The sequence below is a fragment of the Hemicordylus capensis genome, chromosome 1 (assembly GCF_027244095.1).
Source record: "Hemicordylus capensis ecotype Gifberg chromosome 1, rHemCap1.1.pri, whole genome shotgun sequence".
Lineage (NCBI taxonomy): Eukaryota > Metazoa > Chordata > Lepidosauria > Squamata > Cordylidae > Hemicordylus > Hemicordylus capensis.
Window position 1 is genome coordinate 163708657 of NC_069657.1, and position 24055 is coordinate 163732711.

Sequence of the window (24055 nt, forward strand, 5' to 3'; positions counted from 1 at the left end):
TAGATAGAGGCAGTGCTGGATACAGCAGGTGCAGGTAGTTTTTGCCAGTTGACCACTTTTGGAAGTCTTAATTTTCATTTTTAAAACCCAAGTAGCCATCTCGATTTGGGGGGGGAAGCCAAGAAACGTTTTTTAGTTGAATTTATTATAAGCTTAGAAGAAACCAAGAGATGATGCATATTGCTTCTTGTTATCCTGCAGCATTATGTCTGTATTATGCATACTTCTGGTACACATTCCTTCTTTCTTTATGCATATGCTGTTCTCCCAATGAACAACACATTGAGGTCTTTCACATGACCTCAGGAGGGAGGGAGGGAGGGCGGGATGTGGGGAAGGCAGGAGCTCACGTGCCTTTCCTGGCAGATGAGCAAGTGCTGTCCTCCCCTCCGCCGCACCATGCACCCCCACGAGCAGAAGAGCAGCAGAGGGAGATGCTGGGAGCAGGAGGACTTCCCCCCCTCCCACATCCCAGGGTGCCCTGGGGCACAGGTATGGTGGCTGCTACCAGAGCAGCTGCTGCGCTCTGCACAGCCGCTCCTTCCTCCTCTGGCTCACTGCTGGAAATGGTGGCGGGTTGGGGAGAAGCTGTTTCACCTCTGCTAAATACCAGGTTTAAAAAGCAGGGCTTGGCGCAGGAGCAGTGCCCTAGTCTGGGTTAGGCTGCACATGTGAATACCCAGACTACCTAATATGCCCCTGGTTCACAAAGTGATGTTCCTTCTCCAGATTTCAAAATGCTGCAATTATATACATTAGGAAACGCAATGCCACTCCAGATACTGGCCGCTGTGATGCACAGCCTCTTGATGATTCTGCAGACTGCATGGCAGCTGCTGTGGACCCATAAGGCAGCCTTGACGTTGTTGAGAATGAGCAGTTGTGCCAGCAGTGCTGCCGCCGTTCTTTGTGCGCTGAATGGGAGCCACTAGGGTAGTGCTGGCTGCACAGCCACTCATTCTCAATAGTGTCAGAACTGCCTTCCTAGTCTGCAACAGCCCCAACATGGTTTGGAGATTGCCAAGATGCTGTGCATTCATGATGCCCACTATGTACAAATGTGATGTAGCAGTTTTAACATGGAAATCTAGTTCCTCTGATATCCATTTCCCAGCAACTTTCCTATTCTTCTTTGAGCAAATATGCAGTCAGTACATGTGGATTTATGCTCATATTTAGTTGGTAACCCGGGATGTAGTGCAGGGGGAATGCGCCAGGATGGAGCACCAGTACTTCTTGGTTTCTCTGACTGTTTGGGTGGGCATGGCCCTGGGGGCTGTCATGGAGAGTGCCTTCTGCACTTCTGAATTTGCAACTACTTCACTGTTGGTAACTATCTGTCCCCACTGTGATGGCAAACTACAAAATGAATTATTGAATATTTGACGTTCAGGTCCTAGATTCCTTCATCTTTTCCTTTTACAGTTTTTAGAAAATAGTTACAGTGGGCTACAAGTTACCTTTTTTTAAAAAAAATTATTGGAGACAAAAGACCTTGTGCAAATCAGCACTTTGATATCATGCTTTCCAGAATTTGTGGACAAAATAGCCTATAATAAGAAATAATGAGCAAATAGAAGAGTTGGTCACTGAATGACATTTAATCCAGGTTGTCTGCTCAAAAGGGATCTCTAACACATAATTATGTTCACAGCATGAGAGGGGGAGTGCTCGGTCTTTTGTATTTAAACTGAACTTTCAGGAAAATCCTGGAAGAGCTGTGCTTTAAAAAAGGAAAAGGCAAAAAACAAAAACAAAACACCCCTCTATCAGAAGAGCTTCTTTGGAAGTGGTTAGACTGCTGGACTAGGACCGGAGAGACCTGAGGCCTCGGAGCAATGTCTTCATGGGCAGTTTGGGAATTCGATCTGTATATTTATATTTATTATTATTATTATTATTTATTACTACATTTATACCCCGCTCTTCCTCCAAGGAGCCCAGAACGGTGTACTACATACTTGAGTTTCTCTTTCACAACAACCCTGTGAAGTAGGTTAGGCTGAGAGAGAAGTGACTGGCCCAGAGTCACCCAGCTAGTTTCACGGCTGAATGGGGATTTGAACTCGGGTCTACCCGGTCCTAGTCCAGCACTCTAACCACTACACCATGCTGGCTCCTTCTTCTTCATGTACCCCACATTTCCTGTTGAAAGAATGGGGCAGCTGGGGATTGCTAGCGATACAGGATTGCTAGTGAACAATGTAGAATTAACACTCTATAAGACATAAGCATATTTGCATTTACAATCTTATTTGAATGGAGAGAAAAATAAGGGAATTTTAGGAGTGCATTATTGGAAAGTTACTATTAGCTCTTTTAAAAATGTGTGAGAAAACTGTTTCCTCCTTCATTTCCACACATGTTCAGCCACTGATGATAAGTTTTTAAATTGTCCATGTCAACATTCTCTGAACCATTGCTTTCAGTCTCACTGATTAAAGTGACATTTCTAAGGACTTCTACATTCCATGTTTCTGGTTACAGGGGCTGACATCCTGACTACTGAAGCATGCATGCTTTGAGCCCCTGTGGGCATGCAGCACTAGTCCCTGTACTACTCCTCACGTCCTCTCGCAGGTGCACTGTTGCAGAAGAGGACTAAGAGTTCAGAGTGCTCCTGTCCCCACGCTCTGGAACAGCTCCTCAAAATCAGAAACCCATCACTGAGGGTCAGCAACATGCTTTTGATCTTACAGAGCAGGTCCAGAGAATGGGGAGCGCTCCAAACACTTGGTGCTCTTCCACAACAGTGCCTGTGATAGAGGACCTGGAGAGCAGTCCAGCCTGGAAAGGCTCAAAGCCAGATAACTTAGTTAATTAGGATGTCAGGGATCCTTTTTCTGACCTAGGTACTTCTGCCATTCGTGGGCAATTGCTCAAGATTTCTGCAAAGTAGTCATGAACTGTCTGCCATTCAGTCACCGCTTTGACACCTATTTTGTTTCAGATGTTTGTTGAACTCACATAGCACAAAATCAGAACTCTTGAACAACTTCTGCTAGGCCACTCTTATGTGAATATTGGCCCTGTGAAGATGTCATTTCTCTAAAATATACACAAAGTGAGGGCACAGAGAAAATGGTGGTACTTTTGAATATACACGTGTTGCTTTACTAGGAAAACTTATTGTCAACTCATACAATCCTGTGAAGAGAAATATATTTGTTACGTGTTTCCAGAAGAATTTTAGAAAAAGACCTACCAGCAATATAAAAAAATAAATTCTGAAACTCTACAATTAGAGCATTTCCTTTTAACAATACTGAAGTGAATGTGAACCAAAATTCTCAGCTCAAATAGTTATAGTTCTCCCCTCTGAGAACAGGAACTTTACTTCCTTTTGATTTTGATAACAAAGAAGTGAAACTGAAAAAGCTCTGAGCACAGCATTCCTTAATGACATCCTGTTAAGAACATAAGAACAGCCCTGCTGGATCATGCCCAAGACCCATCCAGTCCAGGATCCTGTTTCACACTGTGGCCAAAGAGGTACCTCTGAGAAGTCCATGGGCAAGAGGTGACGACATGCCCTCTCTCCTGCTGTTGCTCCTGCTCTCTCTTGCAGTTGCTCTCCGGCAGCTGGTATTTAGAGGCATCTTGCCTCTGAGGCTGGAGGTGGCCTATAGCCACCAGAGTAGTAGCCATTGATAGATCCTGTTCTGTCAGGCATGCATATACAGCTGCTACTTTTAATGATCATCTAGCCCACAATGGAGAGTTTTATATTTTATTTTATCCTCATTAAATCCTAGTAGCAAATACTTCTTTAAAGATAGCAGGCAGCATCCAGGCTAAGTTAGTCACATTGGCTTAGATGCGCAGAGTGGTCATCCAGAACCATGTCCCCCATGCAAGAAGCTGCTCTTAACTCAGCCAGAGTGTTGCCGAGCAACAGAGCACATGCGTGGTGGGAGAGAAGAGCAATTTTCACTGCTCTCCCCTGCCTCTGTAAGTGCTCTTTGCCTGCAATTTGTCCCTGAAGGTCTCATAGTCCTCAGAAACATATTTCTCTGAAAGGCAAAGAGAACATCTCTCCTCTGTTCCCCCCTGTGCACATGTTCTGCTGCTCAGCAAATCTGTGCCTGATTGAAGAACAGCTCTGCTGCACCCACCCACCCCCACCCTGCAAATGGCTGCTCTGGATGTCAGTCACTGACATTAATGGGAGTGAAATTAGCCATAACTAAATCTGTCCCATTGATTTCAATGGTGCCCAGTCATGTCTAACTTGCCTGGATGCTGCACATTATGTTGGACAGAGACTGCTTTGCTGCTCCGCAGTGAATGATCTTTGTTGCACCTAAACTACCCAATTCAGCACTTCAGCCCTTCCACAATTAATGTTGTGGGTACTGTGTAACCAAAATAATCTTCACCATCTTGTCACGTATGGGATTGTGTGAAATCATGAAAAATTTAAAAGGTGGGGGGGAATAATTAACTTTAACAATGTTTGCTCTACAACAGCAGCAACTGGGACCCATGCTTGCTATTTGTAAGTAAAATAATCAGTTATAATCCAGACTTGACTATATTAAGCCCTATGACACAGACTCAGGCTGGAACCATGGATTCCACTATATAAAGCATTTTGGTTCTGTAAGTTGTATTTCCAGCATTATGTCTTTCTATGGTTCCATTTTTATGACATTCTCTTTGCAGGCTACTTCCACTGGAAAAACAGAAGCCATTTGTTTAAGGAAGATAATTCAGGTACATTGGGAAAAGGTACTGAGCTGCCCTTGGAAAGGGCTGAGAAGAAGCAGGGGCAGAGAAGGCACAGTAAATAGTTAAGGCAGTCTGCACATCAGGCAAATGGCATTACCAACATAAAATGCTTAGTTCATAGTGTACATCTGAGAAAATGTTGGTGTCATCTACAGAGCTCATATGATCTTGTAAAGAAATAAGCAACAAAACCCCAATAATGCTAAGGCCATGCTAAAATGCAAATTATCTGGGATTTATTTGGAGGTAAAGCTCTAGTTAGCATTGCCCAGCATCCTGCATTGTACAATGTTTCTTCTGATTCCAGCTTCCAGTGTCCAAAAATAAAACAACCAAGATTTAGGAAAAGAATAAAGCAAATATACACAGTGTATGTCTTACTCTAAAGCTCAACCAATACTGAATTTGCCTTCCTGATCCAGTTACAATTAATTGTGACTAAGACCCATAGAACACAATGAGGTCTGTCAGCCATGACAAATTTTTCCCATTGATTACAAGGAGGCAGTTTACTCCAGCTAGATCAGGGCCCTTAGGTTTATGCACTGAAATGAAGTAAACCACTTTATTCCATTATCATCGATTGTTTCATTGTTCAAAATCCCAGTAAGTTTTAATATTCAACTTCCAATACCCAGCATCCCTTAATCAACCGATCCTGGAGACAACCTCCAAAAGTGGAATGCTGTTGTATATTTTACTCTTGGTGTACACCATAGAAACCTCTGGTGTGCTTTTCAAACACTGCTGGGCTCCAAATATACTCCCAGTGTTCTTGGCAGAGTTGATGTCCATTGTTCTTAAATTTTTCTGACTCTGTTCCATGGAAATGTTATGCTGTTAAGGTGAAGTCCGCTGATTCCATTAAGGAAGAAAAGGAAAGTAGCAATGAATTCACACCAGTAGGTTAATGTAAAGCCTGTGACGGTGATGTAGTCTCTTAGAAGGATTAAGAAGCTCAAAATGCCAACAGATGAAAGAAGAAATGAGAAAAGAATGAGAACCGATCCCATAGACCACTTCCTTCTTGAGCTGATGTCTTCACAGACTTGGGAGACCATGAGAAGTTCCAGGCCAAAGATGGCTACAACAACAGCGAAAGACACCATACTTCTGGCAAGTGTTATGCCTATGTTCATTCCTCTTACGTTGGCCAAAGAGAGATTGGTGGCACATTTCAGGGCACTATTGTTCCCGATGGTACAGAAGTGCCACAATCCAAAGAGCTTTCTTTGAGCAAACAGCCAGTGGCCATCACACACTGCAATAGAGGACAGGACGATTGCTATTGCAACACACAGGATAATTAGGCTCCTGATAAATGTCTCAAAAAATGATCTCTTTGGTCTTCTACGAGAAAGCAGCCACTGGGCCTTAAAGAAAAATTCCCAAAAGGAAAGAAAAAGGTTATTAAATATGATTCTGAATTTTGAAGCAAGATATATTTAAAACATAGATTTTTATCGATGGTGTGGCTAATTAGAAATAATGGTCAATAGCAGCAGTAACTGTAGAAGTCAATTAAATATACCCTGCAGTTCATATATAATGGTTTTGAAGATGGCTTGAAAAAGCCGTTGCAAAATGCTAAAGCAATCAGCATTAATGTATATCCTGAAGGCTACAAAAGCAGTGGTAACCTATAAGAGTAACCTGTCCCTCCACCCAAAACACACTTTTTTGGTAGTATCTGTTATGTGGTATTCTATGGAGTTGCACAGTATGAAAATAAAGTAATCTCTTCTATGGTGTTTATCTAATAAAGAAGACAGTGGAGATGTTCTACATTTCTGTGTTCCATTCCGTGGGGTGGGGTGGGGAGGCTATGCAATTCCTTAATTGAGAACTACTCAGAAAAGCAAGACACATTAAAAAAAACAAAAAACTAGTTGAAAACAACTTGCAGTACAGACATGTTATTGGTTGCTATTGGAAATTCTCTCTCCTCCATCACCTGCGGGTTTTAAAATTATGTGTGTAGGAAGAAGTCTAATGAACATGTGGTTTCCCCCATTTTCAGACTTGCATTTCTGCCTACCATTGTAGCTCCACCCCTTGTCCATTGCCCCAGTTCAAGCTTGCACTGAAACTTCCACAGCTTAACATTTTATCTCATCTTGCTTTGACTTGTTCTGGGCAAGAGTGCAGGCTGCTGCTTTGCAAGGTAGACTTCATGTCCTGAGTTGTTGAAAGGAGATTAATATGTTCAATTTCTCATCGTTTTCTAGGTATCTTGGATTTCAGATGGCTGAGTTTCAACTATTTGTGTGCTGAGGAAGTACCCTAACAATACATTTTATTGTATGTGATAAATCTGGCCACTCCCCAACAACAATCACATGTATTTTCAGACTGTACTTTAACAATGACCTCATTTCACTCAAATCTACTCTGCAGTTAACAGTCATGCAAGAAACAGTCATGCAAGAAACACAATTTTGCAGTTAGTGGTGGAAGAAAGAAAAAGGCATTCTGCACATGTGTTGACACCATTGTTAGTTGTTACTGGGCTTTTTCTTATTGGGTTACTTCTTTCTTGAAAGGTTACTTCCCCACTGCACCATTAAGTGGCCTTTAGCGGGTAAATATGCTGAATGTCTATTTGCTTGTAGTTAAATACAAGGTGCTGGTTATTACCTAAAAAGCCCTAAACAGCTTAGGCCCTGGATATTTAAGAGAACATCTTCTTTTCCATGAGCCCCACCGCCTCAAGATCATCTGGAGAGGTTTATCTTGGCGGCTACTCGGGAATGGGCCTTCTCCGTTGCTGGCCCTGGACTTTGGAATGCGCTCCCTGTTGAAATAACAGCCTCTCCATCTCTGGCAACTTTTTAAAAGGCACTGAAGACACAATTTTTCACCCAGGCTTTTAATTAGATTTATAGTTTTAAATTTTTTAATACTGGGTTTTAAATGTTTTAAATGTTTTTTTCATTTTTAAATGATTTTAATTTTTAATTGATTTGATGTTTTAAATGATTTTCATTGTAAACCACCCAGAGATGCAAGTTTTGGGCAGTATAGAAATATTTTAAATAAAAACAAACAAACAAAAACAAATGGTTATCAGAGACCTCATCACAGCTTGTGACTCAGCCCTCATCTACCACATTATCAGACAGTGAATGTAGGTCAACTTGTGAGGCAATCAGAACAATTACATCCAAACTAAGTGTTACAAGCCAGACTAAGTGTTTGCATCCGAACTAAGTGTTTGCATCCGAACTAAGTGTTCCAAGCGGGGAACATTTCCGTGTGCGCATGAAGAGGGGTGATTTTCAGCAATCCTTCCTCCACTCTGTCTTTGTCTCCTGAAAATATGTTCCTGAGGTTGCAGGAGGAGAGATGGGATAACTGAAAAGCACCCCTCTATGCATATGTGGAAGCATTCCCTACACATGACTTTTAGTTTGGATGTAGGCCAATATTAAGCTCGCATACCTACCAACATGTCCCCATAGGGACATGTTGCCAGGTATGAGCTCATTTCCTAAATGCTTTGAGCACTTCATTTACATTAACTCATTATCCTCTCAGCAGTGCTGTGAGGTACATGAGTACTATAATGCCCATAGTACAGATGGGGTGCTGAGGTCAAAAGACGGAGAATTATAGCTTGCCAAAGCCCTACAACAAATTTATTAATAGGGTTGCATTTTTTAAACAAGGACTTTCCAGTTCATCCTTTTAACTTCTGTACCAAAGTATTTTCATGACAAAACAATGACACATTAATTGTCCATGACAACTGGGCTCAATGCATATTTCACACAACACTAATCTGATCAGGTGAACGACCCCAGCACACAAATGGCCAGTGCACATGCATGGCGGCCTTCAAAATGGCCAATGCGAGCAGGCAGAGGGCAGTGAAGGCCCGTAAATGGGCCAGACCGGCCCCAAAAAGGACTGGGGGAGGCCAGTGGGGGGAGGGGGAACCTTCTGAGACACACACACCCTGGAGGCCAGCATTATGACCTGGACCAGGCGGAGAGTTATTTAAATTTTATTTTATTTTCACAATAAGAACCCCCGAGCCAGCCCAGTGTGTTCAGTTTTAAATTGAACGGAACCAAACTGAAGTGGGATCTGTTTGACTCGAGTGCGAGCCTTTGAACATGCCCAGTTTGATGGCAAACCAGTTCGAACTCGAACTGCCCCCCCAACTGACAAAGGACGTGTAGCTGGTTCAGACAGAACAGTAACTGAAAGTTTAACCAAATATATTGCTGTTACTATTACAATAAGATCTCAAACAGCTAAATAAGATTAAATGATGGAAGTTTATTTTATATTTGGATATTATATTATTGGGATTTTATGAGGTATTTTGAGTTTTATGAAATATTCTGTTTTTTTCTTATGAATGTTATGTGACAATCTTTGTATATTTTATCTAACGTTTGAAATTTTAATTGTATCCTCTTTTTGTGGTGGATAGGTCTGTGGATCTAATAAACATGCTTGAGCTTGACCTACCTGCTATCACATGCAGGGGTAGTGGGTAAGTACCTCATACCTTACTACTAACTATTTCCTGGTGTTTCTGTGATCCATTGGCAAGTAGTTAACAATCAGACACAAACACATGGATTTCCCCAGGGGAGCTTGAACAGGCTCTCTTTGCTTCCTGCTTTCTGATAGGCTTGAAAATCTTTTTACTTTCAAGCCCATCTAAAAGCAGGAAGCAAAGAGAGCTATATAGAAATATAAAAACAATATTTAGCATTATAAACATACAATTATGCATATCAGCAGATAAAAATTTATTCATTTTAAAACAGACGAAAAATCATACAATATTAAAATCAATAAATGTTTGTTATCAGCTGATATATGCATAATTGTATGTTTATAATGCTAAATATTGTTTTTATCATATGAATCATGTCTGATATTTGCAGGCCATTTTGACTGAACTGCAGGAAGTAGGATAAAAATGAACTATAAAAAAATAAACAAACGAGCAAGCAAGCAAGCATGTATTTCCACCCCATCTATGAAGCCCCTAATTGCTAAGGCATTGAGTGAGGGATGCCAGCTTCAACTGATGGTATTCCAAGAGATCCCCCCTGGCCCAATTTCTTTCATTAAAATCTTCAGTATTAGATTCAGTAGTTATCCGGAAATCGAGGCTGATTCCAGGAGATTCCAGGACAATCCTGGGCAGTGGTGGCTCTAAACCTCAGTGCTTCTGAGGCAAGATGCCAGCTATTAGGGAAATTAACAGTGAGGGAATGGGGTTCTTCCTGAAACTTGCTAGACCTTGTGACAGAAGGATAGCCAGTTTGCGTGTTTGCATTTTGTAATTTTTGTACTCTTGCCAACCTAATCTTTCATCTACTGTCTCTGTACCGGTTTTGTATTTTTGAAACCTTTTTATTGCAGGTAAGTCTGTTCTTGTTTTAAATATATTTTCTGGTGTCTCTATCAGTTATTGTAGAACCACCTACCTACCCCTTTTACCACACTGCTAAGTTTTGGTCTTGTTTTATCAATGACAGAAGGTTTAGCGGCTGTAAGCCTAAAAAGACACACAGGTTTAACAGTCTTTTTGATGGCAGCAAATAGTTAGACTGAGGGCCAGCTGCAGCCAAGCCCTCACAGTGGGCAATCCTAGACTGTGCTGTGAAACAGGAAGCTTACAGGTAGAATCTAACCTCGGCAGTAAATTAACTAGCTGACTTTAGGTAAACCACTATTCCTCAGACACAGACCCCTTACTGAGGCACCTTTTAACATGGTGATTCTCTTTATTTAGCAGGGGGAGAATAACTGGCCCTATCCACCCCTAGCACAGTACCTCCAGTGACTGTTGTTGGTGCCTATCTTATGTTTCTTTTTAGATTGTGAGCCCTCTGGGGACAGGGATCCATCTTATTTATTATTTCCATCTGTGCCTTTTTTGGAAGGGCGGCATAGAAATCAAATCAAATTAAAAAATAAAATAAAATAACTGCAATATAGGGATAGTAAATACTGGGATGCTTTACAACTGCTGCTGTATGGAGACAGGCATTGCTTTGAAACTCTGCAGTACTGTATACATAACATTTTGTTGGATGTCCTTGAAATCGTGATGCCACACTACTGTCGTTCCTCAGGAGCTTAGTTCATAACCTAAAATAAGTTCACCATGAACATGTATTTCTTATACTTTGGCATCTTAATTGTAATGCCTGTGGTATGTTTTATTTTCAAACAACTTTTGTACAAAATCTCACAAGAACCACAGAGGGAGAGTTAGTTTTGCTGAAACATCAGTAATACAATGCCAGTGAGGGACAGAGTTGCTGATCTTTGTAAACAACTCATTGCATTCCAAGAGCAAAGGAGGAAATTGAGCAATTTAAGAAAATTATTTGAGTTCTTAGTTGACAAAACCTATACAGATACATCCCAGTACACTGTAGCTCTGCATTTGGAGCACAGTCTTCTTGCATGTACTAGTTAAGTTAAAATGCATTTTCCTATCGCTGAAACACTTCTCGACCATATAATCTTCTACAAGTACTACAATTTGTCCTCCAGGCAACTGAATCAAAGCCTGATTTTAGCTTAACAGTGTGTGGATTAAAGTAAATTTAGGAAGGCCAGAGAGACAATCAAACTCAGTCATATTTCTCAGGAAAACAAACCAACCCAGCTTTAAGTTTGCCTGAAACTGAAAGCCCTTCTCTCACTTTCTATTATTTGATTATCAGTATGAAAGCGGGTTGCTTTTTTTTTTTAAAAAAAGGCAACAGCTAGGATTCATAGTTGCCATTTGAAAGAACGCTGTCCTTTTAAAAGATTATAATACAAAGAGCAACAGGTGGTAAGAAGTCAGAGTAACTGGCTGCGATGAACAGCTCTGCCTGTAGGGTGAAGGATAAACAATGTACCGGCGGCTACAACGGGAGAACAAAGGACCACAAAGCACAGAGCTGGCAGAGATGTACAAGCACTCCATCTCTCCAGCCCAAACAACAGAGATTTTCCCCAAGAAAGACATCCTGAGCTCCACTGTCCCCAAATTACCTGCACTGCTATGGCTGTCATGCTGACTTCTGCTCCTTTCAGAGGAGGAGGAGAAACAGAGAAGAACTTAGGTCTGCTTTGTTTCTGGTGCTGACAGGAAAGTCTCCTTTCTACCACCACAGCCACTGCCCAGCTCCTACTTCAGAGCCAGAGAGAGGGGTTCAGCCAGGAGGAGAACTGGGGGCGGACGGCGGCGGCGGCAGCCACTCTGTCAACATCCTAGAAGAGCTGTGGAAGCTTCTGTGAGGCAGGGCTGGTGGTTGCCCTTTGAGTTTTCCCTCTGGCTGACTCAGCGAACAGCTTAGGGGGGGGGGAGGAGGAGGAGGGAAAGAGGCAGCAGGCAGGCAAAAGCGGCTGGAGCCGGCGATGGGGAGGAGGGGGAAGGGAAGAGGGGCGGAGTACTCGGGGCAGTCGCGGCGTCAGGCAAGTGTAGCTATGCCGGCCACTCTTCATGTGTGCCAGCCCAGCACCAGCCCGCAACAAAAGGTGGAGAGAGTGGGGCGTGCCCCTCAGGAGCAGAGCACTTTCTCTGACTGCTGCCAGGGGCCTATAGCCACAGATGGGGTGGCGGGGGAGAGAGCCCACAGGGCAGAGGGGTTCTTGCACAACAGCCATCACATTAGCCAACACAGGTAGCCCCATTTGCCTTTAAAAGTTATGTAACTGTGTTATTTCTTCGGGAACAACTGGGTAGAATACTGCCTGAAGTCTTCTTTCGCCGCAAATAATACCGCTAGAGAAAAGGAAAGCTGAACATTTAGGACCTGGAATATTTTGTGTGTGAGAGAGAGGGCTCTGTCTCCCCCCAATTCAGCTATAGACATAGTTGGTGCAAAAGCCAACTTTTATCTTCAGGAAGCCTTGCCATTCTTTACATATGTAGAGTATTCAAGCTTTTCTTTCTATAACTTGAGTCTTGAAAAAACCATGGTCCCATTCTCACAACCACTGGGGTTTGCTGTGTACACTATCCCTGTTCACAAACAGAGCCTGTACAGACAATACTATCCCAATACTATCCTTTGCCACACACAGTTAGGGAAAGGGTTGCTCCAAGAATGCATCTGTCCTGACATCGGTGGAGGATGTCCCAATGTATTCCTAGGGCATTCATTCCTTCGCATATTTGGAGCTCATGCAGAGTTTGTGGAGCATGTTGGAGATGCAGCTCTTGATAGCATCGACTCTTAGCACCAGCAACCCTATTGACCACTAGGGGCATTAGGGATAAGGGCGTGCATTTCGGTGTGCTGTTCAGCGGCCCATGCCCAGACTGTGAAACCGGTTCAAAAGACCGGTTCAAAGGTATTCAAGCCGGTTCAAAGGTATGGGGGGATAACTTTAAGGTGCAGGGAGGGCACACTTGCCCCCCCAAGTTTCCCCGGCTACCGTTGTCTTTAAAATCTCTGGTGCAGGGCAGTTGTGTACCTCCTTGCTGCACCGGCCAGCATAATACCGGAAGTGGTCAGTGCATGTGCACACTCTGCATGCACATGCACCAGCCACTTCCGATATTATGCTGGCTGGGGTGGCAAGGAGCACCAGCAATTTTAAAGACAGTGCCGGGGGGGGGGTAAGAGCACCCTTCCCACACCTTAAAGCTATCCCCGCCAGCTGCTGGCAGTTCCGTGCACATCCCTAGTAAGGACAGCCAGTAAAGGCGTCCCCTTTCTGACCATGTTTTCTATAATCTGATTTTCCTTTGTTAGACTGTTTCAGGTTTCATTGTCTCACTTGGGCGGTTCCAGATTAGACCCTGCAACAGGGTCAGGATGTATCTCTGAAGTGTGCTTCCACACTTCCTGTGTTGTGACACCGTAGTCCCTATGCAGGCAGCAGGGTGCCATTCATATTTCCAATGCCTTGTTTCAAATTTAATCGCTGCAGTACAGTGCTATGATGTCATATATCTGGTGTAAAGAAGTTGCTGTTATGGGGGGGTTGTTAGTTTTCGGAAGACTGCTCCCCCTGCTGTTTACGTTTTGAATGCGATTTGCCTGAACGGAAGCATTTTGCTGCTGTTGAGTGGCTAATCTTGAAAGCACCTTGGAGAGAGACTTCTGTTTTCTTCCTTCCCCACTTCCTGTATGTAGCAGCCTCCCAGGCATGTAGGCTTATCTATCACCCCGATGGATTTCCTAAATAAACTACTCTATGTCTCCAGACAATATTAATTGGCAGTGCTCTTCTCACCTGTTCACTTATGTTGCAAAGGGGTAGATAAACAAATCTCCCCTTCAAGCTCTCTAACAGAGCACATGTAGAGGATGATTCAGATGAACAGCATCTCCACCTGATAAAAGGTGAGCATTGGGACATCCACTACTAATGTAACAACTAGTGTGCTCTCAGTACACTCCTTCTCTAATCACATGTACCAGGACAGTATCCTCTGAACCTGCCCATTATGTTCAACACATGTACCATTTGTGTAGAGTCAATGCAAGTACAGCTTTGTACACATATACAGTTATTCAAACATTATGTTCAATACATGTCTAGTAGTATAATTGGAGACCACCCCACGGCCGCAGCCATGGCACACCCCCTGGAGGCCGCCAGACCGGGTGGTAAGTTTTGTTTTAAAAAATTGTTTTGAGCTGGTTCGGCCTTGAGTCAAACTGGGGCCCAGCTCCATGTGCATGGAATTGAACTGGGTCAGGTTTGATTCGAGTCCGGTTCAATTCTAACTGAACTGGGCTTCCCATCCCGGTTCTGTGCACACACCTATAGCTCACCCCTCCATCAACCTGACTGACAGGCTCAGCAGCACCTAGCCAGCCAGTCACATATTAGAGGAGGAGGGAGATGTGGGATCAGGTCAGGGGTATGCTTGGGAGCCCTGGCCATGAGGCTCCAGAGGATAGGGGGAGCCTCAGTGTAGACTTAGGAGGGTTTTTCATTTTGTTTTGCTGGCTTCTAGGGCAGATTCACTTAGCTTGTATTTTATTTCCAACCAACTTTGGCAAAATTTACTTCTGGTGGACCATAATTCTTGGCTGCTTACAAGAGGTACCTGAGCTGAAGGACACTTGTTTAAAAAAGGTTGAAAACCCCTGGGCTAGAGTGTTGGATTTTGAGCAGGGAGATCACAATTCAAACCCCTGCCATACAGCCATGCTGTATACATTATTTACAAACCAGAGGCACAGTAAAACTGTGGAAAAGTCCCCTCAGTTAGGGAATAAGCACTCCAGGTAGATTTTGTAATATAAAATATTTCTGAGCGAGTTCTGTTTGCTTACTTTTTAGGCAATACAATTCCTTTATTCACTACAGGCGCAGACTAGTGCCTCTGCTCTGTATTCTGCTGTTGATAGTATTCCACCATGATGTGTTTAAAGATCCTACCCTGCCTTTCCCCCTCAATTTAAGCTCTAGAGATGCCCACATGCAGACATTGCACTTCACTATTCTAGAGGGTGATGCAAAGCAGAATTAATCCTGACCTCACTGATCACGTGTGGCTGTGGCCAGAGGCATTCATACTTTGCCAATGGATTTTTTAAAAACAAGATATTAATCTCATTTTATCAGCTACTGATATGCTTGAAATCAATCCCTCTAATAGCTAATTTGGGTGGCTAAGTGTCTATCTTAAGTATTTTTACTCTTAAAAATTTCTTTTGTCCTTTTCTTATATGGTCTTTGACACCTATAAGACTCTCTTAGTAGTGGAACAATCAGCAGCAGCATTTTGGCTCATGTGCTGGGCAAATGTTATGGTTGGACCAGGGTGTCCACATTCCACCTTCTCCTTTCCGTAGGATTCAGCAACTGTAGTCAAAAGCTCATTACATTCAGAAAGGAACACTTTTAAAAAACCCAAACCCTAGAAACCCTAAAAATCACCTCCACTATCAATAGAAATCACTTCTTGAGCCACTGAGATCTTATCATTGGCTGTTAATGGGCACTGTGTTAATTCATATACCAGTTTGTTTTTTTAATTAGGTCATCTAATTATTTTCTTCTTCTCCTCCTGCTTATTTAGCTCTTGCTGGAAGTATAGGTTAGTCTCTGTTTTAATTTCCTGTGCAGCCCATCTTGGTCCAAAGACAAATCCAGAATGGGGCTTGGAAGAAATGTATTTTCTTCATCCACCCCTTTAGGAGGAAAAAGGGGGGGGGGATATTTGTCTGCTGTTTCATTCTCATAGTCTGTAGTGATGGAAAGGATTTGACGGTGGCCTAGGCCTCACTTAGGGCAACTACTGGAGGGTGGGCCTTTCCTAATAAGGGGGAAAGCCTGGTAAAATTAAAACAGAAAGACCAATCCAGAGTACTGGGTGGGAACTACACTCAGCTACCAGCAGAAGAGAAGAAAAAGCTGTGTTCTGTCCCAAGAGTATCCTGAGGAAGCAGCTAGTTGAGAAGCTGCTGGAAAAATGGGAAGCCACAACCCTGGAGGCTGGAGACAGTAGGAATAGCCCTGCCTGTGAGGGATGTGCACAGAACCGGATCCATGGGGAGGCACTGCCTACCTGCCAGCCCCTTCCCCACCACTTTCCCCCTGCTGGTGCTCTTGTAAAAGGCAGACATGCGGGGCTGCAGCATGCCTCCCAGCAGCCCCAGTCAGCTGTGCCCCAGAAATGGATGACGCGTATGCGTGTGGCATTAGCTGGATTGATGAATACTATGGGTCTTTCCTGGTGGTGGAAAATCTTCGTTATATATTTTAGGTAAGATGGATAAAAAAGACTTTTTGATGGAAGTATATCGTCAATTAAATGACAAAACAGTTACTACAGAATCATTGGACATATTCCCTTTAAGGAAATTCTGTTTACTAGCAGACCCCACACAGAGCATCTGTGCGGTGCTTTGGGGCCGGCTGTTTCCCCCTCCCTCTTCCGCCCGGCTTGGTCTCTCCTCTCTTCCCCTTCCCTCCGGCCCCTAGCTCTTCAGCCCTTCTCCCCTCCCATTCCTCCCCCCGCCCACAGAGCCACGGCGGGGGGGGGCAAGAAGGGCCCCGCTGCCGACGTTTTTTCTCCCTCCCATCCGTCCGCCTGCCGCCACCTTTCTCTCCCCCCGCCCGCTGCCCACTGCCGCCTTTCTCTCCCCCCGCCTGCTGCCCACCGCCGCCTTTCTCCCCCCACCTGCTGCCCGTCGCTGCCTTTCTCTCCCCCCACCTGCTGCCGCTTTTCTCTCCCCCCTCCTCTGCCCGCCAGCCAGCCACTGCCAGCACTTTCTTCCCCCTCTCTCCTCCTCAGTCCTCCTCACTTCGGAACTCTCGCAGTGTGTTGCCAAATCCTGGGCATGCATGTCCCAAGAGAATTAAATATATAGATTATTAAAATAGTAGTACATGAAGCCATCACATTAAGTTATATTTTGAATTAAATTGGAAGTTTTCTGATTAAAGAACATGCCAGAACTCCTGTTTTTCACATCTTGCCAAAAATACATAAGGAAGGTTTTCCACCACCAGAAAGACCCATCATATCTGGTATCTGGTACTCCATATTGGAGCCATTGGCACAATATTTAGACTCTTTTTTTTTTTTACAACTGTTTATAGAGACCAGTCAATCTTACATTAAAGATATCAAACATTTTGTTAGCATTATAGAGAAGATTCAATGTTTGGAAGACATCATATTTATCACTTTGGATGTTAATTCTCTGTATACTTCCATTCCCCATGAAGGAGCAAGATCAGTGATAGAAATTGTTTGTAACTCAATTGTTTGTAACATCCCCTGACTAATTTTCTAATAGATATTAAGTTAGAAAACAAATATTTTCAGTTTGATGACATATATTATTTTCAGGTTAAAGGGGTATCTATGGGGAGCCCTGCAGTTCCCAGTTTTGCATGGGAATTTATACATGACTCATCTGGAAACAGATATCATTTTAAATGGGGATGCAAATCCATATCTTCAACATTTTCTATATTATGGCCATTCATTGATAATATTTTAATTATTTCTAAACCACACTGTCTATTATCAATATTTTTTAGATCAATACTATACTGGATTTTTTGGATCAATATTGGATCAATACTATATATGAACATAGTAAGTTTTCCAGCCATATGGACACACATTGGATATCCTTTTTGGATGTATTGGTATATAAAGGTAAAAGGTAAAGTTGTGCCTTTGAGTAGGTATTAACAGTCAAAATCATGACAAAAAGATATCACAAACCTACAGACAGGAATTCAGTTTTACATTATGATTATTTTCTCCCAAGACATATTAAAGACAATATACCATTTGGTCAATTTGCGAGACTGAAAAGGAATTGCACATCTTCTCAATTGTTTCACCAACAAAGAGCTGTATATGCATCCTCATTAACATCTAGAGGCTATCCTAAGCATGTCATAGAGACAGCAAAGAAACCATCAGATGAAGTCTCCAGATCCCAACTCTTTGAAAAACACCACGATGACAAACGTAAGAGAGTTTATTGGTCTCTTTAATTTAGCTCCAAAGCTTGGGCCATTAGACGAATTATTTTCAAACATTGGCATCTGATTCAAGATCTACCTGGGTGCACTTTACTTCAATTTGTTGGATATCGTCGTTGTAACGAATAGCCATAACTCTTTCTTATCTATCTATCTATCTATCTATCTATCTATCTATCTATCTATCTATCTAAACTTCTATACCGCCCAAATTATCATCTCTGGGCAGTTAACATAAAAACAATTAAAACACATATAAAAGTTAAAACAATGCAACAATTTAAAAACAGCCATAAAATTAAAAATAGACAATTTTAAAAAGCTGGGAAAGCTTGGGTGAAAAGATGGGTTTTCAGGTGTTTTTTAAAAATTGCCAGAGATGAGGAGGATTGTATCTCAGCAGGGAGCACATTCCACAATCTCAGGGCAGTGACCAAGAAGGCCCGTCTCTGTGTAGCCACCAAACGAGTTGGTGGTAACTGGAGACGGACTTCCTCAGATACAGCTTAAAAGATCCGTTAGTCCATTCAGATATATCTAGGACTCAAATTATTACTACAGATGTAAGGGGACATTGGAGATGTGGACATTGCGAATGCCGTCACGAATGCTTACCAACAAAAGAATTCATCAATCCAGCTAATGACAAGAAAATTATACTCAAGACTTTTACTACGTGTCAATCCACAGATGTTCTTTATGCTATTGTCTGTCCCTGTGGTCTTTTTTAATGTAGGTCATACTAGTAGACCTCTGACAGAACATAAGAGTAAAATTAACATAACACCTTCCATTGAAATTCCCACTATTGCATCTCTATTGTTCTGTTAAAATTCTGCATCCATTTTATCATACAGTCTTTCACACGTTCTGATTCTGAATAATGTTTCAGTAGTAATTTGTATATAAGACCCAGCAAATGCTTTGAATTCTTTGTTATTAGAGTTTCAAATTCTGTCAAGTCTCAACTTTCCACCTTGCTTCCGCGGTTTCATGTAGATATTAAAAGAACATTGGAGACAGTATGGAGCCTTGTGGAACTCCATACTTCAGTTCTCGCTTTGCAGAGCAACATTCTCCAAGGAACACCATCTGGAATCTACAAGAGAGGTACAGTAGGAGCAGAAACACTGTAAAACAGTGCCACCCAATCCCACCCCACTCAGGCAGTCCAGAAGGATACCATGGTCAATGGTATCAAAAGCTGCAGAGTCACACTCCCTCTGTCGATAGCCAATTGGAGATTATCCATCAGGCCGACCAAGGCAATCTTGACCCCATAGCCTACACAAAAGCCAGTTTGAAATGGGTCTAGATAATCTGCATCATCCAAAACTGCCTGGAGTTGAAAAGCCACCCCACACTGAATCACCTTGCCCAACCATGGAAGGCTAGCTGGGAGGCTGAGGTCTTACTTTTTTAACAGCCAACGTTCCCTTGCCTGCTAGGGCTGGGAAGTTTACAGAGCTGGCCCTCCCTACCTCTGGCCTTGAGAAGCAGAGTACCATCGCCTGCTGATCCTGTGCTGGCTGCAGCCATGGTCTGAGTGCCCTGACAAGCTTCAGCTGTGTGGGGGCTGTTCTAGATGCCAGGCTCCAGAAGCCCACATGAGAGGTAGGGTCTCGGGGCTCTTTGGCTTAAATAGGGACCAGGTGACCCCCAAAGCTGGCTGTCAAAGGGGGCCGTCCTTTGGTGGCGGCCTTCACGGGTGGGACTGAGGGCTAGGGCCAACATTGTTTTGGATCACTGGAAAATAGAGTCCTGCTCACTTCATTGCTGCTTAGTTTTTAGTTAGGTTTGATACTGGTATGTGTCTTGGGTTGAACCGAGATGGGGAGGTGGGGGATGACCATGGGGCAGCTATACCAGTGGTGGTGGGTAATCGACAAAGATTTGGCATTGGTAGGCCAGCGGGCAGGCCACTTCTGGCAGGCCTACCACCTCTTTGACCTGGAGAGCAATGCCACCCACCCACAGAACCTCAACTTATTACTCTGTAATGCCAGGTCAGTTCACTGACTTGGTATGTATCACAGAGACCTGTTCGGGAGAGGCTAGTGGTCCAGATTGGTCCCAGCTTCTCCATGGTGGAACAGGTGAGAGGATGTGGATGGGGAGGTGGGGTAGCTGTGGTCTACAAGAATACCATCTCCCTCACCAGGATCCCTGTCAGGGATCTGGCCTATGTTGAGAGGCCAGGGATAAATTGGTCTAGGGACCAAGTCTAGGGACCAGGGATAAATTGGGACTTCTGCTGGTGTACCGATCACCCCACTGCCCAGTGGAGTCCCTAACTGAGCTGACAGATCTGGTTGCTGAGTTGGCATTGGAGTCGCCCAGGTTGTTGTTGGGGGACTTCAGTGTTCATTTTGGGACCGGGTTGTTGGGAGCAGCTCAAGAGTTGAGCCATGACGACTGTGGGCCTATCCCAAGTGGTCTCTGGACCGACACATGATGCTGGTTACGCATCATTGTTCTGATCAGGGTGGTTTTCCGTGTTTGGGGACTCCTGTCATCTCCCCATTGTCATAGACAGGTCGCCATCAGATTAAGGTAGAAGTTACAGCCTCAGCCTACCTCTGCAGGGGTGAAGGACCTATTAGATTGGTCCACCCGAGGAGGTTATTGGAACCCATAGAAGAAGCCTTGGAAGGGTTTAGGGTTGGCTCTGCTAGTGATTCTGTTGATGCTCTGGTGCAAACATGGAATAATGAACTCACTAGAGCAGTAGACACAATCGCTCCTAAGTGTCCTCTTTATAGGCATCCTCTTATATAATAAGTAAATCACTATTATAGTATTAATATATATTGGTGATTATGGGCATATTTTTATAGAATGGACATACGGTGGAAGAAGACTTGTGGACTCCCATGAAAAAGGATCTATTATTCAGCAAGAAATATAAAGACGTTATGAAGAACAATTTGAACTTGAAAAAGTCTATCGAAACAGCAAACATAACTGGAAAGCTGTTGTTTACACACTCTGTCTGGAAATATTATACTGTTCTATTCTATGTTCACATTTATATTGTTGGTTGGATGTTATGTCTTATTTACTCATGTGAATTATTCATACTATACATTTATGTTTCACCTTGAATTTGTATTTATATATTTAGTTATATGGGGTTTTTTTTGTCATATTGGATCTGTTGGTTTATTTTTACATGTTGCTAGTATCTGCCTTATGTAAGTTTTTAGATGGTGAGCCTTTGGGGGACATGAGACCATTTTATTTACATATGTTTCTATGTAAACTGCTTTGAGAACTTTGAAGAGCGGTATATAGATATTTGTTGTTGTTGTTGTGGAACCCCCAGAAGTGCCCCCTACTCCCCCACCTGTACCAAAGCCCTGACACCAGTGTTCCCTCTTAGGTGTGCATGCACACATGTGTTTTGATGTGCGCTCAGTTAATTTTAGATTCTGCTCAGGTTTAAGCAGGAAGGTCCCACTCTGAATGCATATGTGCACACACTGCCTTGGTACTTCTGCCCAGAACAAAACTCATTCCACACACAGAAGAAAAGAATTAGAGAGAACAACATAGCTGCAAGTAGCTGGGCAACAACAGAAAAACTGTAGGGAAGGAGTCCAAAAGAATAAATTGGCCCCAGCCACCAAAGGCTGGCTCCCTTAGTTGGTTCCCTGCGCCCCTGGTGCTGCCCACCCTAATAAGGGCCAGGAGTTCAAAAGCTCAACTGGTGTGGCTCTCACCCTCACCAATCAGAAAGTCCAGCCCAGGTGCAAGGTAACACAATTGGGGTGAGCTGAGCCACAGATAGCAAGCAGCTTATATAGAGGAAGCTTCCGTATATTGAGTCAGACCATTGGTCTATCTAGCTCAGTATTGTCTTCACAGACTGGAGGCGGCTTCTCCAAGGTTGCAGGCAGGAATCTCTCTCAGCTCTGCCTTGGAGAAGCCAGGGAGGGAACTTGAAACCTTCTGCTCTTCCCAGAGGGACTCCATCCCCTGAGAGGAATATCTTACAGTGCTCACACTTCTAGTCTCCCATTCATATGCAACCAGGGCAGACCCTGCTTAGCTAAGGGGACAAGTCATGCTTGCTACCACAAGACCAGCTCTCTTCTCTTGCAAAAGAGAGAAGAGCACAGGAGCCGCAGTCAGAGTCTATGGCCTCAGGAGCACTTCACCCCAGCCACCACATGCTTATTGCAGACACAGACATACAGTATGTGGAATGCCATCATGAGTACTGGTTTATTAAAAGTTGTTCATTTCAACAGCATTTAGGAATGACTGAGTTTCCATATCATGGCACAGATGATGGGAGAAACACTTTAGGTTAGTCTTGGCAAGTAGGGAGGCACTAAATCTTTTATCATTCAGGAGGCAAAGACCTGTCTCTTCAGCAGGACCCTTTTTTGGAGCACGGCGGAGGGCTGTTGGGTTTTCATAAGTATTGTTAGCTCTGATTTGAATTTTGGTTTTTAAAAAAATATTAAGTTTTAGCCATCTCATTATCCACTCTGCTGCCTCTTACTGTTTTTCCGATTATATGTTTGCACCATATAGACTTCTGTTGTATCCTATCTAACCTGTTTTCAGGGGCAGAGCCACCATTGTGCGAATGGGTTCAAAGAACTCGGGCCACCAATGGGAAAGGCTGCTGAAGCCCACAGGGGGGCATGGCTTGGGCTGAGTGAGCGAGTGAGCTCTCCCCCATCCATTTAAGGCGGCATTTGCTGCCTGACAGCCTTTATTTCTCTTTCTCTCCCTCCAGTCAGTGAGGGAGAGAAAGACAAATAAATGCTGTCAGGCAGCAAGCGCTACCTGACATGGACAGGGGTGAGCCCAAGCCACGCTCCCGGGGCGTCACTAGAGGGGCTGCCAGGCAGGGCTGGACACAGGCTGCTGTTCACCTGGCTCCGCACTTGTTTGTCTCAGTAGGGATCCTGTAGAGTGTGTGGTGGGTGGGATCAGAAAGAGAGAGAGAGGGAAAGGAGAAGGAAATGGAGTTGTTTCTTAACAGAGTTCTTGGTTAAAGCTGCATAAGTTCTTTTGTGTTTACAAGAGAAGCAGTTATAAAACATTTGGCGATGAGATTTTGAACCAGCTGCACACGTGAGCTTGTGAAAACCCTCCCCTCTTCACCTCTTTGCATTACTGGGCCTAATAACCGAACTGCTGCATTCTACCATTGCTGCTGCTGATGGTTTCTCCAGCTTCCTGACCTGCACAACCCCTGAAGGTACTTTTCTCTCTTATCAGCCCAGGACTCTGTTGTTCATTGGATGCCTACTGCAGCATGGCTCAAATCCCACCACCATCTTTTTCCCCCTGTCCACCCCCCACCAGAACTTGCTCTTCCCTGGAAACAATGGAGGTCCTATTTCTGCAATTTTAGATTGTGAGCCCTTTGGGGGCAGGGATCCATCTTATTTATTTATTTGTTTATTTATTTATTTATTTATTTATTTTTTCCTCTGTGTAAACCAGCCTGAGCCATTTTTGGAAGGGTGGCATAGAAATCAAATAAATAATAATAATAACCTCCTTACTATACTGAGCCCTGGTTTTACTCTAGCAAAGTAGAAGGCTATACAGCTTCACTTTGTGTTTGCAAGAGAAGCAGTTACAAACAGTGCTTGCCTTACCTTTCTGACCCCTCCCCCTGCACTGCCCCGGAGCCACTCAGTTATAAAACAGCTTCCTTTGCACTGAGTAACATTTTACAAATAGTCAGTTCTCTTTCTCTGAGAGCAGCAGCTAGTTATCGGGATCAGTTGGAACAGCAATTCAATTCATTACAGTCAACAATCAGCGTTAAATACACATCACATTAGTTACCTATATGTAATAATACATTCAAATATAAATCTCATAAAATATAATAAAAATATGATAAATATTT

At 43.4% G+C, this 24055-nt stretch overlaps 2 protein-coding genes and 1 long non-coding RNA gene across 4 annotated transcripts in view; 2 read left to right on the forward strand and 1 right to left on the reverse strand.

The window, feature by feature from the left end:
- SCTR (secretin receptor) overlaps nucleotides 1-4984 on the forward strand; it is a 72738-nt gene extending 67754 nt beyond the window's left edge. The window contains exon 14 of the mRNA XM_053247771.1: nucleotides 4666-4984. Coding sequence (XP_053103746.1) covers nucleotides 4666-4797 — 132 coding nt within the window. The 3' untranslated portion in view covers nucleotides 4798-4984. The remainder of the gene's footprint in view (nucleotides 1-4665) is intronic.
- On the reverse strand, nucleotides 4951-12139 carry TMEM37 (transmembrane protein 37). Its single transcript, XM_053247856.1, has 2 exons — nucleotides 11752-12139; nucleotides 4951-6104 (listed from the first exon to the last, which is right to left on the reverse strand). Exons 1-2 carry the CDS (start codon nucleotides 11770-11772, stop codon nucleotides 5532-5534), a joined length of 594 nt encoding a protein of 197 aa, XP_053103831.1. The 5' UTR covers nucleotides 11773-12139; the 3' UTR covers nucleotides 4951-5531.
- A 4909-nt stretch (nucleotides 12140-17048) lies between these two features.
- On the forward strand, nucleotides 17049-23701 carry LOC128323922 (uncharacterized). 2 transcript variants are annotated; one of them, XR_008306529.1, is made up of 3 exons: nucleotides 17049-18160; nucleotides 19174-19284; nucleotides 21012-23701. It is a non-coding gene; the product is annotated as an uncharacterized LOC128323922 (long non-coding RNA). The 2 variants fall into 2 exon arrangements; XR_008306528.1 differs by having other exon boundaries at nucleotides 17049-19284.
- Nucleotides 23702-24055: the final 354 nt, after the last annotated feature.